This window comes from Apus apus, chromosome 25 (assembly GCF_020740795.1).
Source record: "Apus apus isolate bApuApu2 chromosome 25, bApuApu2.pri.cur, whole genome shotgun sequence".
Lineage (NCBI taxonomy): Eukaryota > Metazoa > Chordata > Aves > Apodiformes > Apodidae > Apus > Apus apus.
In genome coordinates, this window is record NC_067306.1 from 2,233,457 (window position 1) to 2,236,290 (window position 2,834).

At 46.0% G+C, this 2,834-nt stretch overlaps 1 protein-coding gene across 1 annotated transcript in view; it reads right to left on the reverse strand.

Moving 5' to 3' along the window:
* Positions 1 to 870: 870 nt before the first annotated feature.
* The window catches only part of HOXB5 (homeobox B5), a 2,919-nt gene continuing 955 nt past the window's right edge, over positions 871 to 2,834 (reverse strand). Inside the window, exon 2 of the mRNA XM_051640456.1 lies at positions 871 to 2,184. Coding sequence (XP_051496416.1) covers positions 1,937 to 2,184 — 248 coding nt within the window. The 3' untranslated portion in view covers positions 871 to 1,936. The remainder of the gene's footprint in view (positions 2,185 to 2,834) is intronic.

Sequence of the window (2,834 nt, forward strand, 5' to 3'; positions counted from 1 at the left end):
CTCAAAATCACTTAAGAAGTACCTAAACAGTGGGAGATTAAGTTTGGTAAGTTTTAAGCTCCAACTTTACTTGCTACGAACAACAACAACAACAAAACAACAGGCGAAGTTGGGGTGTCGAGACGTGGCGTTTTGCCAAAGCGAGCGACTCGAAGCCGGAGTTGTGGCGGATTCCCTGGGTAGGGGAATGGGGAACATTTGCCATCTTTGATGATGTTAAATTGTCTGCAGCCAAAATGAGTCGGTGGAGTGAAGTGTCAGGAGTTAGGGAGCGGCGAGCTGGTGTTTACATGTGGAAGGTGGGAGGTAAAAGGGGTGAAGGACCAGGGAGGACGAGAGGGAGCGGGGAGAGCACGGAAACGTGTGGCATCGCGACATGTTGCAGCGAGATAGGTAGAAATAGAGACTAGATGGATCTGCACAAACCCGCAGAGGTGTAGTTCTGTAGAGCACAGGTTTGCGTGGAACGTGTGTGCGGAGAGAGGTGCCTCTGGCTTGTAAAGTGTGTCTGTGTCGGGCTGACAGTTCCTGCAATGCAGCTAAATCTGCCGGTTATAGCGCGGGTGGGCAACTTGAAGGGCTTGGAACCAGTTTGTCTGACGCGGTGGGGTGTGTGGGGGGGTCTGTGTTGGTTGTTTTGGGGGTGAAACGGCGTTTCGGGGCAGGGCGGAGGGTCGCGGTTTATTCCCGTGCGGTGCCAAGAGGGTGTTTGGTGGGAAAAACAGGGAATATTTGGTGTTTTGGGAGCTGCCGCTGCCCAGGAGGGGCTGCAGCTCTGCTGGGAGCTCCCAGCTCCATGCCAGGCATCTCCTGGGCTTGAGCATGTGCTGGGAAGTCCCCGAGGTTGTGCATAAAGTGCAACTGGGAGCCTTTGTGAGTAGGAGAAACGTTTATTTGACTTCAAGTAAAGCTACAAACAAATACAAAAAGCTTATTGGCAAAGTACTAACAGGCAGCTAGACATGACAGATGCCATTTTTACACATAACATTGCATTCACTCTGCCCACTACAAACCGTCTATTAGTCACATCAGAAATATTTCTAGTATTTACAACCCTTCGAGCACTCTATTGTTGGTCCGATTTTATACATTTATGATGATGATGATTATTCGTGTTGGTTTTAATAGTGAAGTTTACCCACGTCTAAGAGTACGACTCGGAATTAGCCTGGGACTAGAAACCCTGGCCTGAAGTTTGTACTAAAACACAGACTGGACAATTTTTAGACAGAAAGATACAAGAGCTTGTTAATTTTTTCCTTTTTTTAAATTTTTTTTCTTTTTTTTTTTTCCCCCTTCCCCCCCTCCCTTTTTTTAATACATTTTTTTGTATGTTTTTTATGTTTGTTTGGGTTTTTTTAGATATTTTTTTTCCCTCTGCGACTGTAGTGCAGGAACCCCCGATTTTAGCTTAGGCAGAGAAGAACTCACCCAAAAAGCAGTAAACTCAGGAAAGGAAGGGGGGGGGGGGAGAACCCCAGCAAATAAACAAACAGTCGTATCTGTTCTCAATTTATAAATAAGTTAGAACATTTAAAGGGCTCACATAAAACATGCTAGCTTTCCAGAAAGCATCAAGAGAGCACGGACACATACATTTAGAAGAACAACAAGAGCATGAGGAGGATCTGGAAATAAAATTTAATTTAAAAAGAAAATATTAATTTTTTTTTAAAACACCCCCCCCCCAAAAAAAAAAAAAAAGAAAACAAAAAAAAAAAAACAAAACCCAAACCAAAACCAGAACACGACATGAACTGAGTCCGGGGATAACGGTACCATACACGTTGTTTTAGAATATCAACAACATGCCGAAAAGAAGGTGCCTCACTGCACAGTTCTCCGAAACTAAGCTCTGCGGCGCTTGATTTATTTATTTCTGTATTTCTTCCCCTCGTCTCCTCTTCTTCCCTCGGTATTCCTCCTCTAGAATTTATGGCTGAAAGGCGCTGCCCGCCGAGGCTAAGCTCATGCTTTTCAGTTTATTATCCTTCTTCCATTTCATCCTCCTGTTCTGGAACCAGATTTTGATCTGGCGCTCGGAGAGGCAGAGAGCGTGAGCGATCTCTATTCTCCTCCTGCGGGTGAGATATCTATTGAAGTGGAATTCCTTTTCCAACTCCAGGGTCTGGTAGCGAGTGTACGCTGTCCTCGCCCTCTTCCCGTCTGGTCCAGTCATGTCTGAATAACACGGACAACAGCGGGGTTTGGGTTTTTGCTTTCTGCTAGGGTTTTTGTCATCCTTAAGGCTAGTTTGATTTTGAACACCGAGGTAAAATACTCGCCTTTTTGGGCAGCTAGGAAAGCTGCTTATTCCCCAAATAACGCCCTCCCCCCCCCCTTCTTTCTCGCACACCCCCAGACACGTGTAAAAACCCCCACCCTTGGCCCCTCCAGAACCGACATTCGCAACTCAATATTCATAATTTCACGGGAGAAGCGAGACCTTGAAATCTCCCTTTTTTCTGGGTCTGTTTGCGGGGGGGGGGTGTCAGGTTTAAGGCTGCTTTCTTTTTTTTTCTTTTTTCTTTTTTCTTTTTTTTTTCGGGAGAAAACCGGGGGAGGGGGGGCAAGGGGGGGCCCCTCGCTATTCCCCGTGCATCTCCTCGCAATTTTGGTTTTGTCAAGAGCAGTTTGTCAAGAATCCACCCAGCAAAAGAAGAGTAGGAAAGGACTAAGAGACCCATCTGTGCATATAATGCCATTTTAATGGTCAATTCTCTCCTTTCCTATCCCCCCCACCCCCCAGCAAGGAACACCCCCTTCCCTCAATTTTTAATTTACCTTCTCCCACCGTCCACATAGAGCTACGAGCTTGAAATAAGCGCAGA